Source organism: Sinohyriopsis cumingii, chromosome 11 (assembly GCF_028554795.1).
Source record: "Sinohyriopsis cumingii isolate HCF-2022 chromosome 11, ASM2855479v2, whole genome shotgun sequence".
NCBI lineage: Eukaryota > Metazoa > Mollusca > Bivalvia > Unionida > Unionidae > Sinohyriopsis > Sinohyriopsis cumingii.
The window spans coordinates 29,439,734-29,460,898 of NC_142971.1; the positions used below are offsets into that span (position 1 = coordinate 29,439,734).

At 39.2% G+C, this 21,165-nt stretch overlaps 1 protein-coding gene across 1 annotated transcript; it reads right to left on the reverse strand.

Moving 5' to 3' along the window:
• Positions 1–660: 660 nt before the first annotated feature.
• Positions 661–20,691, reverse strand: LOC149787836 (metalloproteinase inhibitor 2-like). The gene is made up of 4 exons (XM_089975675.1): positions 20,568–20,691; positions 14,881–14,978; positions 13,156–13,255; positions 661–903 (listed from the first exon to the last, which is right to left on the reverse strand). The coding sequence occupies exons 1-4, from the start codon at positions 20,689–20,691 to the stop codon at positions 728–730; spliced, it is 498 nt and encodes a 165-aa protein (XP_089831801.1). The 3' UTR covers positions 661–727.
• Positions 20,692–21,165: the final 474 nt, after the last annotated feature.

Sequence of the window (21,165 nt, forward strand, 5' to 3'; positions counted from 1 at the left end):
GTTAAAGGTAATAAATTCCGTTTGTTCTTACAAAATATTAAAACGAAATTCGTTCAAGAAAAAAAAAAAACTTTAAGGTTTTGGAAGGTGGGGAGAGGTCTTTTATATAAATATGGAAATTGAATTAATATAAAAATGTTGTAGAGAATCTAGCAATGAAATAAATCTAGGAATATAATTTTTGTAGCATGGGACGTAACTATTGGGATGAAGTGATATTTACGTCCCTTCTGTACTATTATCGGTTGACACCATCCAATATGGAGTTTTGGCGTCCAGTACAGCCTATACATGCAATTTAGATTCAGAATCAATACGATATGGAATTATAATAGTCACACTATGAAATATTTTGACTGGTTACACAGTTATTCTGAGGCATGTTTGCATTTACTGAGAAAGAAATTGCTTCCCATTCTTTAGTTGGGTCCTTTGTAAATCAAGCCAGTTATCGCATGCTGTAACTGGTTGTAGTTCGACAAAGTAATATATTTGTATGGAATGTCATTTCTTTTTGCCAAACATCTATTCCAAGAGACTTGTATATGTCGACTTTCCATCAGTATTGGAACTTTATAAATTATCGATTGAAACAAATGACTAATTAGCATAATATGACATTTAAAACTTCATTTAAAGATACGAAGGATTTACGGCTGATAACGCGACACGTGTTCTTGGGATTTATATTTATGGAATCGCAATGAGGCAGAAACTATAATATTAGTCATTTCACAATATTCCCTTGACCATATATGTTATTTGAGGTTTTTCGAGGACATCCTGTTAGGTATCCACGCCTAACAAAATTCTTATCGTTATGGGAAAGTGTGTTCCACTCTTGTATCCAGCCACAGAGATGTATTCTTAAGCGGTGGCGGGACTTTAATTTATCGATGGATCCTAGAAAAGAAAAAGAAAACGATTGTCAGAATGGTCATTTAGTTTTACGCTAATAATTTTAATAAGCGCTTACTGCATACAGTTTCACACGAAAAAATTATCAGGGATGCAGAGACTAATTTATGCCCCGAGTGAAAGAGTATCGCCTGCAAGTGCCCGTTCACGGACCCAGAGTGGCCGAGTGGTCTAAAGCGCTCTCCGTTACGGATCACTTCCATCTCACCTCTGTCTGCCTAGGTTCGAGTCTCGGATTCAGCCAATGTAGGTATGTGAGAAAGCTTGCCAGTAGCTTCTCGAAGGTCGGTGGTTCTTTCCGGGGTTTTCCCGGGTTCTTCCTCCACCATTAATACTGGCCGCCATGTATAGCCTATTGTGTGCTGAAAAATGGCGTTAAACCCTACAACGACAACAGCAAGTGCCCGTTCAATGTTCATCTGTTGGATATTTTTATCTTTCTGAAGTTTATTAACCAGCATTCGAAGGATTGGATGAGCCATTTGCACATAGCTTGCAAATGCGTTGTATCAACCTTCGATGGCATTATTCGTGCGGGATGATATTTTGGACAGCTTCAAAGCAATTCCATATGTCCGCTGCTGTTTTTTAGTGGTGGGGCTTAAACTAATTTTAATTATGCAATATTTACCTATAGATATTGTTAAGCATTATTTTTTGTGCCAAAAACACGCACCTTCCGTTTTATGTGTATATATCCTCCCCACGATTTAAAAATTATCAGTATGTTGCAATTCCTTGTGCCCTTCGCCTTGTCCTTGGTATGTTGCATGCAAAACAAGCACAGATAGTTCATCTTTTTCATAGACGACTATTACATCAGGACATCAGAAGGCTGGGATTAGGGCATTCAACAATACATATGGGTAAATATTGCATAACTGAAATTAGTTTTATCCCCCCAAAACTACATTTTAATAGCAGCAAAAGCTTACCAATAGCTATTGCTGAATTTGTCGGTAAGAAGGCTTGGCTGATGCTCCGTTAAAATGAAAATACAGAAAATGGAAACTACTCACCATTGGTAGAAAGGTTCATGTTCTTCTTGGCCGGAATATGCCGAAGTGGGTGTTATGTTCTCCGGAGTGTCCGAGAGGAGGAGGTTACAGACTTCCACACAAAGAGAAATGGCCTGTGTACTTCCTTGTTGTCGGAGATAAGCTACGAAATCTAGGACGGATATGTTGTCGGAGGAGACCATGAGACAATGACCCCTTACTCGGTCAATGCACCTTTGCAACGCTAGACAAGCCTTCATTTCAAGGTTGTTTATATGGAAGGATGATTCGTACGTGGTCCAAAAACCCTGCTGAATTATGCTCTCCTATTCTAAATGGGCGTCTCAACTAGAATATGACGCGTCGACGAACATATAGGATTGGGGTTCGGGTACATGCATGTGGACTCCAATCATGAATCTGTCCCAGTTCATCCGCCACTGCAAATTGTGACGAAAAGCGCTTCTAGAATCATCAGTGTTGATAGAAGATCTTTGTGGTTTCCACCTTGCGAGAAGAACTGTAGAGGTCGCATATCAAGACGCCGTAATAGAATTAAGTCGGCAGCGGTGTTCAACGTTCCCAGAAGGACAGACAAAGTTATTGTTCGTATCATCTCTAACAGAACAAGGAATCGATCTATCCGATCGAGTGGAACTCGCTACTATTCCCACAACTGGTAAAAACTCTGGGTGCGGCAAACATTTTGAAGTGTAGGACCCGGAATAGGAATACATCCTGATCAAAGCAAAACCGGAGATATTTGTGGGGATGCGTAGATAGGCGTCCTGAAGGTCTATAGAGACTGTCCAATCCGACGCGAGAAGCGCATGCCGGATTAAAGAGTTGGTCTTCATCTTGAAAGGTTCTTCGAGAAGATATTGGTTAAAAAGGGATAGGTCGATTATAATGCAAAACTTTTCACTTTTCTTTGCAACTAGAAAGGTACGGGGCTAAAAGACGGGTGACTGATCGTTCAGAACCCTCTCGACTGCTCGTTTCTATAAATGTGTGCGCACTTCCTCAGTTTAAGCAGATTGGATTGAAAGCATACATATTCTACCCTACCCCTCGTTCACTATTGGAAGGACCCAACCATTTTCTGTGATACTTGACCAGGCCTCAGAAAAAAGGATTAGGCGAGCACCGATGGGAATGCCTGGGAAAGGGGTTACGGCAGGCGAGGATTCGAGTCCATAGAGCTTTTCTCACCCCGTCCTTTGGGAAAAGTGGCTGTGGAAACGGTCTCTTTTTTCCAGGATCCTCATACACATTTTCTTCGGTTTCTTAGCTAGACAGATAAGGAGGAGGAGGTCCATTTTTTATGTTGCATATCGGACTGCGGTTGTCCGTGCTTGAAGAACTTTGCAGAAAGCCCTTGAGGGCGATTCACATTGACACGCTTCCTGGTTGATTGCGATGGGACAGGAGTGGATGTGAAATATCTATGTTGATCCAATATTGAGATACCACGGTAGGAACGAGGCCTCCAAAGAGACTCTGCTTCAAACGGAGCAGCACTAAGAATGTCTTTAATGTGATTGAGTAATACCTTTGAAGAGTCCAAAGTAGCGTCACGGCGGATGTGAAGAAGTTTCGCCGACAAATCATGGAAACAAAGTGCATGCCGAGCTGTCTTAGCCACAGCTGGGTCAAAGGAGGCTTCTCTGAAGATGCTAAAGTCAGCAGCTGAGAAGAGGTCGGCGTGTGAAGCTATGGTGACGAGCAGTCAGACTTTATGTTCCATGGCTTCAATGCCTTTTACGAAAATGGGTTGCCTAGGTTGCACTTGAAATACCCGCCTTAGCCGCAACGGCATCAAGTTGTCCAGGTTTCGTGAGCCACTTGGAGGAATGTTGTTGTTTTTGTGGGGTTAACGCCATTTTCAGCACACGATATGTTATGCATGGCGGCCAGTAATGGAGGAAGAACTCGAGAAAACCCCGCCAAGAACCACCGACCCACCAGAGGCTACTGGCAAGCTTTCTCACATATCCACATTTGCCGAATCCTAGACTCGAACCCACGCAGACAAAGGTGAGATGGCAGTAATCCGTAATGGAGAGAGCTTTAGAACACCCGGGACCCCACTTTGGGGAAAACAATAGTTATAGGTACGCTATTGCTGCTATTAAAACGATTTTTTTTTCTAGTAAATAGGTTTCTTCAATAATTATGACCCAATCATAATACTTTACTACTACTACCACCTCACAAATCCAGATCTGCCACGTTAAAATCGTTTAGGCTAAAAGATAGTTGTCAGCCCACCTAGAAGGCAGTTAGAGTTGTCTCCCTTTCATATCGGGATTGGCGACAAATCCCGTGACTACTTCCGCTCTTGCCGAGTACCACACTCAATACAGAAGCCTCACAAAATCCATACTAGCAGTTTTTATGTGGTTTTTCTCAAACAAGTTAAAGCTGTTTCATCTTCGAAGGGATATATACTCACTCTATCGATTTCCAATTTTTTTGTCCTTCCTGACATTGCCGATAAAAATTTTCTAACTTCCTAGGTTATCCCTTTGCCGTCGTCACACCTAATGGCGCCTTCGGTACACACCTGCACGGGTGCTGATGGCGTACACGCAGAGATATAACCGTTTTAATAAGTGCATGCATGGAGCGTGATATAGAAAACTCGTTAGTCAGGGTACACATAGTTCAGTTTCTATACGTGTCTAATTCATCGTTGTACTGAGCTTACCTGTATATAACGTCAATGGGCTTTATCCTACAAGTAACATTCTTTCATAACGGATAGTGTAACGTCTACCTCGCAAGTGTAAAAAATGATGCATCAATTCATTATTTTATATGCAGGTTTTTGTAATATAGAAAACTAGTTTATATTACTGTATAGCTTCTGCCACGATCGGACAAGTACAGGTAAGGTTTCTATACATGGTTTACTCGATAGCGACCAGCTTATACATGTTGCTACTATTAAGTTAAGCTTCAGTGATTTTGCCTGTATAGGCAGCCCAAAAAACAGCTATCATATGGGTCATTTGTTACTAAAATTATTTGCCTTCCACTTCGTACATATTGCTACAAGCGACACTTCAGTATTTTACCTGTACAGACAGTCAATTGATGTTATTTTGTTTCTAGAATTATTTTAGCGTCCACTTTGTAAATATCAAACATGACTGTCTAATTTTCTACCTGAACCGGTTATGTGCAGTATTTATCTATGGGTAAATCAGCACCGACACTCATAAGTTGATAAAGCAGGACAAACACTGCACTTCGTGCATACATAGTCTGCTCTAAGTTCTCTTAGATTTAGACCATGGGCAAGACCAGACTAGCAACCACTCAACAATGCGACCTCAGGTGATCATTGTATACGGAAAAATCTACTTTCAACTGCATCCACAATCTTACTAGTTACTAACATTTTGGGACTGCTTACATCGTCAATTGCAAATTCCAAAATTCTAGGTACTTTTTTCTCGCAAATGCCCTATTTGTATCCATTTGGACACCAATGAGTTCATTTGTAATGCCGTGACCGTGGAATCAACGTTGCACCTGATATATATGGTGATCTTTAATAGGCGGAGGAATTCGCAAAAGAACCAACAATAACGTCGTGGGGATGTTCCTAGAGCACATGCCACCTGGAAGCAGCCTTACCGAATTTACGACCGTCAAAAACCAATAATGAAAGGGAGGTCGATTGTAATTGCCAGCGTTCTATGAGACCCTCCCTATCTCAAATGAAATGCATCCATGCCTCCCCCCCCCCTTAGTGATCACAGTAGTAAGATTTTTCAAATCTTTCGTTGCCGAATGAGGAAGATATACCCTGATATGTGAACCAGAAAAGGTTTCCTGCGGACTCGGTGTCACGTTCTACTCACCTTCTAAGCCTTTTCCCAGAGTTCTTTTCATGAATTCGTCCTTGGAAAAAAGTTAACAATCTAACGGCAGAGAACTTTAAAATCACTAGTCGATACTGTCCAACTAATATAGACCTGCTGAAGAAGAAAGGTGTGCATCCCTTCGAGTAGAGGAACGACAGACAAATTTGCTGGAACTCATTTGCCACAGATCCAAGAGATTTATTTTTCGTTGTCATGTGAACGTATTTCAGAAGATAATTTCGAATATGCAAAGAAAGTTTGGTTAGCATTCGAGTGCCAAATCCTGGGCGACCAACATGATTTTTACCTACGCACTTGTGTGTTGTTGGTCGCTGATGTCTTTGAGAAATTTCGTGATACTGCCTTGCATGAGTACAAGTTCGATACTTTCCGTCACCGGGTATGGGTTAGGATGCATTGTTGTCCATAACCAAAATCGAATCAGTACATGTTGTCAAGCGCTCACGTAGTGGCGTAATATCCATGTCAAGTCACAAATACGTTCTTGCCAACGATCCAAACGTGGAAGGGGACGACCTCACCGACTCCAACAAATACATCACGTATCTAGACATGAATTACCTTTATGGATGTGCCTTCATGTAGCCACTTCGGGTTGGTAGATTTCAGTGGATTGATCCCGAGTACATTCATGTAAAACAACGTCTGCACAATAACATTAATAGTGATCATGGATATTTTTAGACGTTGGATCTAGAATATCCTGAGCATTTACGGGAGGCACAAACACGATTAACCTCTGGCGCCAGAGCACTGTCGATGCCTGGTACATGGTTTTCCCCGTATCAAGGCGCGTTCGTCGATGATATGTACGCGTACTTGACACCAACAGGTTTTGTCCACAAATTTGATACCAGCAATTATCTGAAAGAAAAGACATCTGTTTAGAGAGCGCCAAGAAAAAGATGGTTGGCGTGTTCAGTGACGAATGCTCGGATAAACTAATCGTAAAGTATGTAGTATTGAGACCCAAAATGTATTCGATTGTAGTTAGACCGCAGAGCTCTGGCAGAAATATTAAAAAGGCCAAAGGCGTTCCACAAAAAGATCGCCCTGTACCTGGAACGTCTTCGCGACCGTCGTTGAGTTTGCACATACGGTAAATATAATCCGATCCAAAATACATTGACATAAATGTATTCCGATGCAACGAAGTGTTTGTCCCCGTTTGATATCAAGCGTTGGATACTTCCCGATGGAATCACCACTTACGCGTTTGGTCATAGAGCTGTGGTAAATAATTGACGATTTATACTGGTAAATGGAGAAATGTGACAACACAAATCCTGGTAGCATTTCCATATCTACTGTAACGACTTGCAATTCCTTTCGCGCAAATGCACGGCTGAAGTTTTTGGCCTACCATGTGACGATTTTCCCAATCGGTAACGGGTTGCTTGTCTTGGAGTATCAGTCCTTTACGATATGGTGAAAACATCTACAAATCATACTTTGTCAGTGGCACGAAGTTGTCCACCTTCCGATCCTCCAGGTGTATACAAATACCAAACCAACTCGCCTCTGAGCGGTTGTAATGGTGCTGGCTGCAAAATCAGTTTCTGAGTAACAATGACAGTCTTTTTGTCGAATCGCATTGGCTGGTTTTAATCTAGTCGTGCATATGACACTTGTTCAAAACTTCTATACCTAATGGATGGTCGTGGTCGTGCTACCCATTTTTGAGATCGCTCTGACCTTATCAACATCTTCTGTTCGTACTGCTGACCGAATAACCTTTCTGCAAGACTACGATTAAATCTTTCCAAAATAGCTTGGTCACAATGTACGTTTACATACCTGAAACATACTCGCACATGGTGTTGGGCCAGTAGCATAGCCACAGATCTGAGACATTATTTACCAGGATCCATTTATAATAATTGTGGCCATTTGAGTGGCCCTCGTGCATGAATACGTTCGAGTTTTTGTGACTGCATAATCTGTTGACGTAAACGGCTCGCTTCTGTGTATCTGCTGGCCACATCGACAATAGAACGTATTTGTATATGCGAAATCGGCCATGTCGATCACGGACACGATCGTGTGGAAGAAATAGCAAATCAGCCTGATGAATCTCATTTTGTGTTTGGACATCTTACTAACCACGTGAAATATTTCTTGGTACTGACAAATAAAGTTTACAACTCATCTTTGGCCAACCACATTCGAGCAATCCCATTAGTGACCTTGGCTGCATTGGTTAACTGTTCCACAACGGCTTTACCTCTCCAATATACACTAGTATGTAGTATATTTTGGACAATGTCCGGCTCTTTGTGTCCATTGTTCGTTTATGCCTCCCAATGCAATTTTGGCTTTCATACCGCCTTGACGACTCATCGCGAGATTCGTTCTCTCTCCCAATGCAGGAATAATTGCATTCAAGTCATGGATTAGGTCCAAATCTCCGAGTCGACGCCCACTGATATCATTCAATATAATATAAGAAGGTCATGCTGGTAAAACGCAGCATCAACGCAATTGATAGATGTTTCACTGGGCTTTGGTTGATTGTTAGAATCAAGTCGTATATCAAGCCGTGTACCTGAATAACAGTAATTGTAATCAGGAAGTTTCCCAGACAACTTTGTTAATGCAGCCCCGATATCACGCATCCATTGTTTTGTTTAAAAACTGTTTGCAGCTTTCTTAAGGAAGATAAACTTCTTTGCTCTACATCGAACACCAGTTCCGGTAATCTTTGTTCGTCCATTATGGGTTTGAATTCTAGTTGGATGTGGGGTACCTGTATTTGTGCGACATTGCATACAATATAAAGACATGATAGTATTATACGACAATTATTCAATGGCATCACGCAAAAGAAAATTGCCCGATGGCTTTTCCGTTATCGATTTTTTTTTGCCGCACAAGCAACACCTAAGCTGTCCAAGCATAGTGATGGAGCAGTGTTTCCAAACTCATTTCGTGCACTGATCAATTACCCTGTTAAATCGGATAAAACTCAATTTTTGCTGAATATGGCTTACGTCGTTTAACCTGGAATTGGTTGTATGTGATTGAGCAATCGGCTTATGATCAACAATGGTATGTTTTAAAAGATGTTCAAAGCTTTGAAATGTGGCAACAACAACATCAGGACGACATTGTTATCCACCATCGATTCCTTGTCCACCACTGACGAAGATCCTACCATTGACGATTTGGATGCAGATAAAAACATCCTTGTGGTGTATGACGATGTCATGCTTGAAAATCAAGTTAATCCAGCACAAACATTTTCACGAAGCTGGCAAAAAATACTGACATCTGTTTAACTCAACAACACTCCCATGTGCCAAAAGTGATTCGTGACATCTGTATCATGGTGTTATTTCGTGGTATTCACTCGCGTAGTCTTAGAAATATTCATTGGACATGATGAACCGCCGACTATTCATAGAATGAATTTTGTGACATGTTCGCGCGGATTACTTCGGATCCGTCTAGTTTTCTCACCATTGATTAGACTGGAACCCGTAGACGCGGGAGTAAATAATGTGCGGTTCTAGACACGAACGAGTCTCACACAGATGTGTCTCTCGCGTCAATTTTACAATCAAAAGCAACAATCGAAAAAATGGTCGGCAGTCATGCCATACAACAGTATGAGAAGCGACGCCGTAAAGCAGTTCGTGAAAAGCAAGAATCGATTCAAAATGTGAAAGGCCACAGAAAGGTCAAAGATATGTTGCAGTCTCGACAAACTGCACGAGAAGATCTCAAAGCGGGGTTTAAAAAAAACATTTGCGCTGCTGAATAAAAACCCCTGCAAGAAAAGCAGCATCTGATCCAGTTTGCTAAATGCACAAAGGATATCAAAAAAGCTACACGAGCATCGGCGACTATTAAGCATTTACCAGAGGCAATCGAGGACGTCAAAGACGTTGAAGGACTTGGAGAATACACTGGTATACTAGCCAAATACACCGGTGAACTTGATGAAGACGTTAGAAAGGCAATCACCAAAATACCAAATATGCCACCCGACATGTTGTTGTTGTTGTTGTAGGGGTTAACGCCATTTTTCAGCACACGATAGGCTATACATGGCGGCCAGTATTAATGGTGGAGGAAAACCCCGTTAAAACCCCGGAAAGAACCACCGACCCACGAGAAGCTACTGGCAAGCTTTCTCACATATCGACATTAGCCGAATCCGAGACTCGAACCCACGCAGACAGAGGTGAGATGGCAGTGATCCGTAACGAAGCGCGCTTTAGACCACTCGGCCACTCGGAGCCCCCCCCCCCACCCGACATGTCAAGTAAGACTTGTACGAGCTGTCAACACCAGATGATCAAAGACACGATAAATATATGAATATTTAATGGCCTAAAATGGTATTCAGGAAGTTATGGGAAATAAACCAGCTACTCGTACTTGTTGATTATTTTAAGCAAGTTCATGATACATTATTGGCAAAAGAACTTAAGGTGATGCGTTATGCAAAGCATTTTTACAATTGCAACCACAACCACAGCAAACATTGCCAGAACAATGTCCTAAATCACGAATATCTCAACCGAATACTTTAGCACAGGCAAAGGCGGCACTGTACCTGAATATGAGCACAAACTTCCTGCACATATGCCTCCATCAGCAAAACCCAAAAAAATGTAACGGTCCTACCGAACCTGGAAAAAGAATAACTACACGAGAACAACTTGAAGAAATGCCTTCTGCACCTTCACAAGGATGAACAAAATAGGTGGTATCGTTGGATCGTATACGTGGTAAAACCTCAACATTGTATTTTGACTCGTATGGATTTGCACCGCCAGTTGAAGTTATTTATTTATTCCGGGGTACTAGTACTCTAAATAGCAAAAAAACAAAACCTGTTGTTTCGTTTGACTATGCCAGTATCAACACGATTGGATGATCCTGTATGCGATCTTCTTGTTATTGAAGTGTTGCGTGCACTGGAGCGTTCACCAATCCTGCATGCACTAATTGATTTTGCATTAAAGTACGTTCGATATTATACGACAATGTCTATTAACACTTATGGACGTTACTCTGCTCGATGACATGGTGCTAACGTGAATCTGAGCCGATTTGCCACCAAAGATTTGTCTGAGTTTACCAGCAAGTTTATTGACATTGACGCAGGTGACCCTGTGATTTTTGAAGATCACAATGATAAACTACAACAGTCAAACGTAGACATTCAGGATTTTATTGTCAAACTCAAAAGCTACTTTGTGGTACATCTAATATTGCAAGAAGACCATACGTGCAAGAAGAAATCGCACATGTACCTCCGCAGGAGCATGAACCCTAATTGTGGAAATAATAAACAAACGAGAGGAAAAAACTGACACCTCTTCCTAAGCAAATAGTCAACTTATTTTTAGATTTTACAAATGATGGCTTTGATAAAACTAAAAGTTACATCTTAAGTTGCGCGAGAATGGGTCATATTTATTTATCATAACTGGAACTAAAGGTTCGTGGGGTCGAATGGCAATGTTGATAAATGATAAGCGGCATCTTGGTTTTAGTTTTGTACCACTAATAACACGCATCACAAAACACGAAGGCTAATTTTCAACAGTTGCAATATTAGTATCATTACTTGCCAGTGATGAAATTCAGTTCGAAGCAATCAACATTTATCCGGACAGAACCTTTACTGTCTTTGGTGTTTGTGTTTAAGATTAGATTTGATCAATATTATATTCGTAATGGAATCTGATCGTGGTGACGAGGTTGCGCAATTTACCATCGCTGGGATGTTGGACCAACTGGCAGCGGATGTTAACATCGATAGCAATTTTATTCCACTTGTCCATGAATAGCTGCGTCAAAGTAGCGTAACCAAACCCTTGTATGACCTGTCATATAATTTTGTTAAAGGTCAAGTAGAAATGGACATTTGGAATCACCCTGATTTACCACAACCTGCTCGAGGTCAGCATGGTACATCGCACGTGCACGTGAAAACGCCAATGTATTAACTGCAGCAGCATAAGCAAAATCTCTCCGGCATTGACTGTTATTCGACAGAAACGCATAATTCCTAATTCGGTTAACAGTTATTGGGCAAATACGATTGTTAGATACGAAATGTGCTGGCCTAATCGGTGTCCTGTTTTTGATGAGAGAGGTGCCAGACCACCATAATGCACACTCGCTTAAGATTTAAGTATTCCCGAGACAGGGTTTATTTATAACTGCATGACAATTGTGCCAGTAAGAAACGGTAATTGGCTAGAAGTGTGTGTGTGCTTATTGCACCTGGGTGTGATGATGAAACCGAACAAGGTCTACCTGTCGTGCAGTTAACATATGCGATTTTATTATTAATAGAAAAAAACTGACTGACCCTTAGTCTTACCGACGTAAAAAAATAATCGAAGCGCAAAAACAACTGCGACATGAAATTACCAAGAGAACCTCGCTGATCGTGAAATACAACGCGCGTGTTTGGTCGTAAATGGTATTTGCAGTCTTGCTGCCGGAGAACTGATGGTCTTGATGTGACTGGAATTACGATCATATCAACCATTGTAGCTGCACCAATCGGTGTTATTGTCGGAGCTATGTCGATGTTAACCGGCGTCTCTTGTGGTGATAGTAAAATCATTTCAATGCGAATTCATTCACGCATAAGTACCTATTTTGAATTAATTGGCGCCACACAAAGCAGTCTCAATATGATCAGTAAACTGTTCAGTTGCAAACGAGATAAAATAATATGCGCGGTTGAGTTGGAAACTGTTTGCAGAAATGGAAAATCACAGTTACGAGCACAAATAACAGCTGATTTACAAACAGAAAACAATAAATCTTCACATATAAATGCTTATCGATCGATAAGCACATTGGATCGCAATGTGTGTATACCATATTCTTGTCTGTATTTATACACTACGTGATTTCTACAATCACCTCAGAGTAGTGTGAAAGGCTGGTGTTTTGCCCTTTTTTGGAAACCCTTTGGGGCACTTCCATCCGGACTAGACTATCCCCATGACTGGATTACTCATGTAATGTGAGTGTGCGTGTGTGGGGTGCTTGTACCCATGCGGACAAAATCAACATGCAACCGTCACTTAATGGGCTAAACATGTCATGGGGTAGAGTCGAGAACGAGTGGAATTGCCCCAAATGGGACAAAGGCAAATCCCCACTTCATACTACTCCGTTAAACAGTCATACGTTATGTAACTCAACCCATAGACTTTAACAACAATCAATTCATATAAACGTGTTTTTATATGTGAATTTTTCCTCTCCGAATTGTTCTTTCTCTTAATTGTCCGCTGCGAAATGTCCGGACACCTGAGATACCGTCAGTCAGTAGATGATGCTAACTGAAAGTATATGATCATTACCTGACAGCAGATAGACTTTTCCTGGTTGTAAAGTAACACCGCAAGTAGCGCTAGAAAATGCTGTATAAACCTTTTTCAGATCAACATTGGCAAAGTTACCCTGAAATTTATAGAAGTAAATACTGTGAAAGATAGAATTAACACAGGAAACATCGGAAGGTTTGAGTGACCCGTATGAACATTTTATTAGTGTTAAAAAAAAATTATTAGTTGAATAACGCAATCGACCTAGTCACAAACATTTCGCTTTGTCGCACAATTATAAATATTCTTTAATATATACATATGCATATATGCAGACGCTTACACAAATACATATACATATATAAGAGCTGAATGTTTCTTGTGCGTTCATCGTGGTATAACTATCCGCGTCAACATTAAATAATTCCACCAGTGGTAGTCGTAGATGGGTCAAATCGCGCTGAACACGTCCACTAAAACATTAAATTCAAGAGTCGAAGTCATGTCCAACAAACAGCATCCTTGGCTTTGAATATTGAGCTTCAACTCAAAATGTGCCTATTTCGATAAAATATTAAGACCACACTGTGTAATGTATAAAACCTTACATCTGCTATATTTAGTGGAATTACTTGTTTGATCTTGACGCAGCTAATATGTCGTTGATAGAGAATCTCCTGTTCTAACAAAGCTGCATACCATATGCTAAAATATGGTTCTAAATGAAACGAAATCCATTTTGAATTTTTTTTTAAAGGAATCAGTAAAATTAAAAACGATTATTAAAGTTTATTATTTCATTCTGATACAAACTGTCAGTTGCCGACTCGCACAATATAAAACGCTTCGTGCATTATTTACTGTGATTTATACCACGATAAATGCGCAAAAAAACATTAAACTCTAAATCTTTCCAAGATGGAATCGAAAAAAGCAGGTCGATGCAATTAACCCAATCACATAACTACGAGGGCCTAAATGGCTACTAGGGAGGTCATGAACAGGTACAAATGGTTTCGTACTTTTGGTGCAGTTAATACGAGACCGTTCACACCTTCATATGACCTTCCTAGTAGTCAGTTCGGTTCACTGCATAAATCTATTCGGTTGAGTCCTGCGTGGAACCAGTTACAACTCTAATTTGATGCATGTATGCATCATTAGGAGTAGTGACCAATTAAAAATTAAAGACAATCGTGCCATTCCGCCTTGAGGTTTCTTGTTTCACATTCTTTGTTTGAAAAATAATTGAACACTGATGCATATGTTCATAATTCCAATGTGTTTTAATGATTCATCCTTGTTTTCAGCTTTCATCACGGTCTCTAAGATTATGTCAATATCTTACAAATTGCCGCGTTGTTGTATTTGAATTAGCAGGTAAAAACCATTGTTATGGTACAATTACCCGGTTTCTTCTCCATGTCCCAATTTTTCATCGTGTAGCCCCGGGATGGGGCAGCAGATGCGAGTGCACTCATTTTCGACCAAAGTTCGATTTTGTTGGGGCAAAACAAGGCTTGGCTATCACATTACAAATAAACTTTCCTACTTATCTGCCCTGATAAATGTAATGGCATTAAAATGTTTACAACTGGAGTACAAACTAATTTTGGCTAAACGGTTTCACCATTTCAATGTTTTAGGGATCTTAAAATAATATCCTACCTTTTAACATTACATTTTGTTAATTTTATGAAGTTCAGATTATAAATTCGTTTCTACAGTACCCGTTATTTTTTAGAACTTAAATTATGCTACCTTTAGAGTTCGGAACTGTCTGACACCTGTAATGATCGTGTAGACACGGTCGCCATTGGGCGAAGAACTTGTCTCTCTCACCACGTGCGCTTTCAGACCTGAAATATAAATCCAATTGATTCGACAACTTTTATACACGAACCGACATTATTTCTTGTTAATCATTCTTAATCATATATAGAACAAAAATCTCCGGAACAAGTCACTTTTGTGATACATCTTGCCGTGCTCGAGAACACATGTGCTACCTGCAATTCCGAGGCATGAAGTTTTCAAACATGCGATAGCAATTGTCTATAGAAAATCAAATGTCAGTGTTGTAGTAGAGAAGAATAAGGTTCTACCCATTTAATTGTTTTCTTTGTCTGTTGGAACATTGACGAATAACTGCGAAGTTTGAGATTTGGCTCCATTTGCAACAGTGCCGGGTTACTATAGATTTGAATCTACTGAAGACGGCGATCTCGGTGGAGAGTCGTTAAATGCTGACGGTGACAAGGGTACAGACTATGACTCGAGTGCATGCTGGTTACATAATGAAGCTTATATGGCTTGCTTAAGCTAGTTAGACTAAATATGTACAAATAAGGCATTTCGTTTGCAAAGATCATTTATATTTTTTGTAGAGTTTTAAATATTTAAAATACAGTAAAAATCTCAGAAGTTTTGTGGGCAAATTTTCCACCAGTGTTAACAGATTTGTTGTTTTAAAAGTAATATGCTCAATAATTTTTCATTGGTACTTCTAATCTCAAATGGAACTGAAAATCAAACGTGTGTTCAAAATGAATTAGGAGGGCAAGATCGATCGACCATATTTGGAAATACACAACTGCATAAATATTGGTTGTTTAAACTTTGCTGTACACACTTCGGAATAAAGTTGTGTCATAAAGTGACTTGTATCTTTATGATTGTTAGTAGATGGTTGCACTGTTAAACATACTTAACTTGAGAATTTGGTTTCTCAGAGCCAATCATTTACTGTATGACTCACTTGTAACCAGACTAGGAAACCCAATTTATTCCCTAGTATGCATTTGGCATCTTGAACAGACAAATCGAACTTTTCCATAGAGAATAGCAAAGAAATTTCAAAATTGTGTCAAGACACTAAACGTTGCTCTAGCAATGGTGCCACTACCTAAACAAATTTTTAGCAATTCATCAGATCGAAAGAACCGAGCCACTGGCACATGTCCTTTTCACAACGTCGTTGAAGCCCAAGGGTTAAGAAGCCTCATTACATTAAATACATTTCAGTCAAGTCTTTCATTTTTATCCGGAAATCTTTTATACATTCAGCGATGCAACCATTTGAGAAATTAACGTGTGCAGTATGTGCATTTGTAGCAAAGAAATCTTGTCTAAATCTAGTTATTCTGATCTCTTTAAACGAAAATATTTTTTTCAGTATTGCATTTTTCAAATATACACAAAAAGAAAGTATTTTACACGTTTCGATTGCATGTCTAACATTTAAAGGATTGTAACTTTTTCAGAGATACGTGTTCACCATGGATTTCTTTTCCCATCTACTGTTCGATGTATTAAAACACTGAATCATCCTTACAAGATGAATCATCTCAAGCAGGAATTTTTAAAAGGAAGAAATTCAAGGTTTGCTTGAGAATAATTCCACAGAACCACGTAAAGGTAACTGGAATTCATGTATTCTTTTGCCGAAATCTAATACTTTCCGCATGTGCACCGACTATGGAAAAGTGAACAGTTTCACCAAAATAGATTGATTTCTGACGCCAAAAATTGATCACTAAAATGACAAAACTGGAAATGCAAAATATGAACCAAGTTTGACCTTTCGAATCTGCCAAATTCCATTTACGGAAAGAGCAACGGAAATTTCGGTATTCATAACTCCAGATGGGCTTTACGTATCACTTTATAAAGTGACGTTATTTGGTACGAAATGTTCACCCTCAGCTTTCCATCGTTTAATGAACATGACTTTATCTGGTCCAGATAACTGTAACGCTTACATCCATCGATGACATCTATAATGGCACTGGAATGATCACCTGGAAACCGTTCGGAAATTCTTTGATTGAATCAGTGATGCAAATTTTACAATTTAGGTAAGAGTGAGTTTTGCCATGCACGTGTTACTTTATAAGGACATTTTGTGGTTTTTTTTATTGGATTGTACTTTTTAACGTAGCTTTAACAACTTTTCAGTCATATCGCTACGATGTCTGCAGTGTGGCAGTTTATAGTGATGTCTAGCACTGGGGCATCATGCCCCACCCAGTCACATTATCCTGACACCAGGCCGACCAGTCCTAACACTAACCTCTTAATGCTGAGCGCCAAGCGAGGCAGATGTTAGTACCATTTTTGTAAGTCTTTGTATGACTCGGCCGGGGATCGAACCCACGACCTCTTGCATGGACATTGTGGGACACGTCAAGCTATAGACGTTAATGTCAAAGCTATCCCTCAATTGCTTGTGCCTATCAGTACCCAAAGAAAAAAAACAAACAACTGAAGCGATTTTGTGATATGACATACCGGAAATTGCTTTCCAATTTTTTCTTAATTGCTGAACCTGTGACCAATTTGCCGAGTAAGAAAATCATGTTTCGTTGGTGTGAAAAATGTCAGGAGGCATTTGATAAGTTAAAGGCCATACTTAAGAGTGATGCAGATCTTTTAGTTCCAAATTTCAATCATTTCAAATATATGTTGATGCAAGTGATGCTGGTGGAATATTGATTCATGGAGTAAAGATGGTGCAGATCATCCAGCGTGCTATTTTTTAAAAACTAAACAAAACCCAAAGAAATTCTTCCACAATCGAGAAGAAATGTTTGGCTATTATATTGACTCTGCAATCCTTTGAAGTATACATTAGTCCTCTCCGAATATCGTATTCAGTAATCACGAGCCTCTTACTTTCATTGGCAAAATGAAAAACAATATCAGATTATTAAGATGGAGTTTGATGTTACAGGAATACAACAATGATATTAGGCAGATATAAAGGGAATGATACTCTAATTGTGTATGTAATTTCACGTGTATAGAAGGAATATATTGCTTCAGGTATATTTTGACATTTACAGTCATATGTATATTTGACTAATATGTGAAAGAAAACTTTATGAGAGGAGGTGCTATGTATGTTTAATTTGTATTGTGTGATTGACCCTCATCTTGGTACTCCAACTGTTTCTTACGATTTTATATTAAGATCAATTATATTAGCATTGCTAGTTCCTATCTTAACATCCAAAATTGAATCAGTCTTATTGTTGTGTTCAGTTTTAATTTGAGAGGATTTATATATTTAATTTATTTAAAATATTCAGTGCAACTGCATGTAAGGAACATTTTGCATTAAACCATTGTGATAAATCAAGAATATGGGCACATCAGTACATACGAAGCTATTTGCACATCACAGTCATGATTGAAATTCATTCGGAATACTGTAGTTTTGGACTTGTAATAAAATGTTTAGGACTATTTTTATTCTAAGGAAAAGAATTATTCGCTGAATTTTAAAAAAACTTGTTGGATTCGCTCTTTTCTGTTACTTTGTTTAAGACCATGGGGTCTTAACATTACTTCCAGCCGCATTGATCATAACGAGCCTTCTCATTAGGCTATAATTTACATAGGTCTAGCATGGACTATTCTTCGTGACTATAAACACAAATACCTAACCCATGTTGATAAAGCATACGTGTAGTTTGCAGTGACCTTTCTGGTTTTAAAGGTTAGTAGTTAGCGAGATACATCCAGTTGTTGAATTTCATTGATGGAATATAAACACCCACAAAATGAACTTTTAAATTGCAACAAAATTAAAGAAGCGTGAAATATATGTCACAGTGACCTCTTTTTGCAAAACTGATGTAGAACTTCTCCAGATGAATCCATCCAAGTTTCAAGATTATGGATAAGACATTATGCTTTAACATACCAAAATCTCTCGGCCGGGAGCTAAATACAAGCATCTACTCATATTTAGTAAAAGATGAATTATGCAGTGATGAGCACTTCTTGTTGAAAGGGTGTGTTAGTAATGAGAGATGCAGCTCACAAGTTTTACGATTCTAGCGTAAGCAGTTTTTAAAAATGATCAAAAATAAAATGCAAACCTAGTTGATGAAGTGTACATTGTGGACCTTAGTGACCTACTAATGAAACTAAAATGTTAATGATAGGTCAAAGTAAGCCTTTACGATATGCTTCTGGTACCTGAATGTGCAAACAATCACCTAGTTTATCGATTAAAGTATTAACAATCAAAACATCAAATCTTAACCAAAGTTCGTTAAGTGTGAAATATGGGTTGCAGTGACGTACTAGCAAAATGAGGGTGTAGCATCAAGATGCTTCCGCTTACAGCGTTTCAAGATTCTAGGTACAAGAGTTTAATACAGTAGACAAAACAATGAAGACCCCAAGCCTCCTACCCCCACCCACAAACAATGGTCATCAGCTAATGTAAAAACTTAACATGGGCCTGTGAAAGGTAGGACACATGCTTACAATCATCTAGTTTGAGGTTTTCGAGACTGAATCAAAAGTTAGCGAAGCATGAAATGTCGGTCATACTTACCTCTTTGTGACGAGGTTTCAGTACTCTAAAGATGTAAACCCACACAACGTTTCGTGAATCTTGGTAAAACGGTGGGATACAGGGTGGTAACAACCAAGTTGCTTAGAGCTAAACAAATAAACTTAACTTAAGCCATCGATATGTTAACTATAAGTCATCGTCACTGTTGAAATGGTTTGGTACTAATAGTGATGCAGCCCGTCATCTAGCTTGATTACAACTTGAATATAGCTTGGTACTAATAGTGATGCAGCCCGTCATCTAGCTTGATTACAACTTGAATATAGCTTGGTACTAATAGTGATGCAGCCCGTCATCTAGTTTGATTACAACTTGAATATAGCTTGGTACTAATAGTGATGCAGCCCGTCATCTAGCTTGATTACAACTTGAATATAGCTTGGTACTAATAGTGATGCAGCCCGTCATCTAGCTTGATTACAGCTTGAATATAGCTTGGTACTAATAGTGATGCAGCCCGTCATCTAGCTTGATTACAACTTGAATATAGCTTAATACACAAATCTACATCTCATTAGCAAGTTTAAGGAATGTACATGTATATGCAAAGTGGTGTCGGCACCCTGAAAACTGGGTAGATGCTATGGAATCCACTCCAAACTGTTCACTAGGATCTCGAAAGAAAGAATGGTTGAATTCTCCGAGTGTACACGTGTCTGTGGGGGGGGAGGGGTATCTGTCGACGCTGACGCGCGCGGAGGAGGGGGGGGGGGCTGTAGTACAAGAGCATTCCTGTACTACATTCGAGTGTCCTAAACTTAACAAAACGTGGCGGCAACGAACTTGTATTCTTGAGCGATCTGATATCGTAAATAATTCAAGTTTCAGATAGAAATATGAGTGGTATTAGCTCTTTGTGGCAGTTTTTCATTACATAGTTCTTGCAATATATTGACTTATCATGGAATTTTGGGAACGTAATTTCTCTTGCCAACGCAACATTGAAATTTGGTAACCCGCTCAATCCCAGATTCGACATTTGCCTCATTCGGGTTATTTTGGTCACCCCGTGCACGGTATAATTATCTAACGAGAAAATAAGTGTCAGTCTACTTAACAATTACAAAATAATACTTACCAAATTCAGCCTGGCAATATTTATAATGGTTATTTGACCGAATACAAGTACATGCACCTGTATCCTGAACGAATAAAGCCACGCAGAAAAGAGATAAAAGAAAAACCGCTCCAACACACTTCATCCTGAGACTTGAATGCAGTACAAATGAAAAGTGTCTTCAGCCCATGACAATATATACCCGCTAGAAGTAGTATAGATATGGTGAAAGCTAGCGCAATCACTAGTTTACGTTCCTGTGCCGACTTTACAATTTTTAAGTGTATTACAAAAACAGATCAAGTTAAAATTTTGAAATGTGTCGTAGTTACGTTGCATTTACTTCTCTGCTGCGCAAGCATGAAATTAGGTTGTTACTCGAGATGATAAATATGAAAACCAATTTAAAAACAATAGGGAATTCTTAAAAACTCATCATAACAATAATGCCTTATTTACATATTAATATAGTAAATTACAAACTCTATATTATAAAAGGATCGTTTTCAAAGGAAATATCTGGGAATGCACAAAGTGTAACATGGATAGCAGTCGACAATCGTGCTAGAAATCCAATAGTAAGGTTTAGAAACAAAAATATAGAATGTATATGCTATAA